The sequence below is a fragment of the Priapulus caudatus genome, unplaced genomic scaffold (assembly GCF_000485595.1).
Source record: "Priapulus caudatus unplaced genomic scaffold, Priapulus_caudatus-5.0.1 Scaffold7362, whole genome shotgun sequence".
Classification (NCBI taxonomy): Eukaryota; Metazoa; Priapulida; class Priapulimorpha; order Priapulimorphida; family Priapulidae; genus Priapulus; species Priapulus caudatus.
Genome location: NW_014584423.1, coordinates 1 through 2,482, shown reverse-complemented (window position 1 = coordinate 2,482; position 2,482 = coordinate 1). Strand labels below are relative to the sequence as shown.

At 69.7% G+C, this 2,482-nt stretch overlaps 1 protein-coding gene across 1 annotated transcript; it reads left to right on the top strand.

The window, feature by feature from the left end:
• Nucleotides 1–462: 462 nt before the first annotated feature.
• LOC106820130 (tudor domain-containing protein 1-like) lies at nt 463–2,466 on the top strand (the record flags this gene model as incomplete). The annotated part of the gene is made up of 1 exon (XM_014824678.1): nt 463–2,466. A coding segment is annotated over one exon (2,004 nt), but the record flags the coding sequence as incomplete, so codon positions are not given.
• Nucleotides 2,467–2,482: the final 16 nt, after the last annotated feature.

Sequence of the window (2,482 nt, the reverse complement as noted above, 5' to 3'; positions counted from 1 at the left end):
CTCTCTCTCTCTCCTTCCTCTCTCTCTCACACACACACACACACACACACACACACACACACACACACACACACACACACACGCACACACACACACACACACATACTACCCGATCTGTGTATGTGTAGGGCGAGCCAGCACTCTCTACGTGTGTATGTGTAGGGCGAGCCAGCGCTCTCTACGTGTGTATAGCTCGGGCGCCCGGGCCGGCATTTACTGTGCTCACCAATCTGATTTGGCGCTGATGAATTTGTCGTGGCTGTCGCAATATTCGGCAATGCCAATCCATCACCACTACCTCTGTCTCCATCTCTCTCCTCTTCTCTCTCTCTTTCTCTCTCTCTCNCGACGGCGGCGCCAACAGGGGGCGCCGCGGGGAAGTACCCGCCGCAGCGCGTGCGTCCGGGCCGAGCGGACGTCGTCGTCGAGTACGCTGTGAGCCCGTCGGAGTTCTACGTGCAGCTGAGCGACGAGAGCGGCGCGCTGGACTCGCTCATGTCGCGCCTTGCGCACGTCTACAACAGCCTCTCCTTCAAGGAGCTGGAGCTCGCGCGCGACGCCGCGCCCGGCACCCCCTGCGCCGCGCGGTTCTCCGAAGACCAGAAGTGGTACCGCGCCGAGCTGTGCTCGGTGGCGCCCCCCGACGTCGTGGTGAGCTTCGTCGACTACGGAAACAGCGAGGCGGTCGAGGCCGAGAGCCTCAAGTCGCTGCGGCGGGAGTTCGCAGCGCTGCCGCGGCAGGCCGTGCGCTGCGAGCTCGCCGGCGTGCGCCGCGGCGCGGACGTCTCGCGCGTCGCCGACCCGCACGTCGACGCGGCGACCCCGCTCGCGATGGAGGTCGTCGAGGTCGGGCGAGACGCGGTTGTCGTCTCGCTGCGCGACCCGGCCACCGGCGCGTGCCTCAACCGCGAGCTCGGCGCGGCGGCGGCGACGACGCCCGAGCCGGAGGAGGGGATCCCACTGCCGCCACTCGCGGAGGTGGAGAGCGTGTACGTGACGGCGGTCGAGGGTCCGGCGCGCTTCCACGGACAGCTGACGAAGCTGCCGAGCGAGGGGCTCGAGGAGTTCCAGGAGCGGCTGTACGCTCACTACGAGCGCGGCGGCGAGCCGGGGCTGTTCGAGGACGGTGGCGCGCACGTCGGAGACTTCTGCGTCGTCCGATTCTCGCTCGACGACGGGTGGTACCGCGGGCGCGTGCTGCCGTCGGACGGCGGCGGGGAGGCGCACGTGCGATTCGTCGACTACGGCAACGCGGAGCGACGTCCGCCGCGGCTCGTGCGGCACATCGCGCGCGAGTTTCGCTCGTTCCCGCAGCACGCGATCGAGTGCGAGCTGGCGTCGCCGCCTCAGGGCCTCGCCGGGGCCGAGCTGCGAGCGCTGCTGCAGGACAGCACGATCGAGGTGCGCGTCGTCGCCCGCGGCAACGCCAACGACGCCACGTGCACGGTCGAGCTCACCGACAAGGACTCGCTCGGCTCGTCGGCGCCCCCTGCCACCGCGTCGTTCACGGCCGTCGCGGTCCGAGAGGGCACCAACGAGGAGGTCGCCGTCGTGCACCTGAACGGCCCGGAGGAGATCTACGTCCAGCTGCTGCGGTCGTCCGACGACCTGCAGGCGACGATGCGGCGTCTGCAGGCGTACGGCGACGCCGCGAAACCCGGGGACGCCATCGCGGGCCGCCCGCCTCCGAACGCGACCTGCGCCGCGCGCTACTCCGCCGACGACATGTGGTACCGCTGCCGCGTCGTTGCGGCGACGCCGTCCGGCGATGCCGACGTCTGCTTCGTCGACTACGGCAACGTGGAGCGCATGCGCGCCGGCGCGTTGCTGCGCCTGCCGGCGGAGCTGCTGTCGCTGCCGGCGCAGGCGGTGCGCTGCAGCCTGCGCGGCACCGCCGGGATGACGGGGCGGCGCGACGAGCTCGCGGAGATGATCGCGGACGAGGTGGTGACGGCGCGCTTCGTGGAACGCTCGCGCGATGGATACGTTGTCGAGATGACGGACGCGCGCGGCGGCAGCGTCAGCGAGCGCTACCGCGAGAAGACTCAAGCGCCGGCGGCGCCACAGCAGCAGCAGCAGCCTGCGGAGCGACCCCCGACGAAGCCCCAGGTCATCTCGTCCGGTCCCTGGCAGGGAGAGTCCGGCGGGAGGCCATCCAACTCGAGTAGAAACGCGCCTGACGCCGGTAGCTGGCCGTCCAACTCGAGTAGAAACGCGCCTGACGCCAACAGCTGGCCGTCCAACTCGAGTAGAAATGCGCCTGACGCCGGCGGCAGAGCGTCCAACGCGAGTAGAAGTGCGCCGGACTCCGGCTGGGACAAGCGCATGGACGTCAGGAGGGGCGACCATGACTATCGCACGGAGGACCATAACCACGCCCGCGCGGCTCCATCTGGCGGCCGAGCCGACAGCCGCGACTGGAGGCGGCCGGACGCGGACGACGACTGGGAGAGCGGCGACACGACGGCGGCGCCAACAGGGG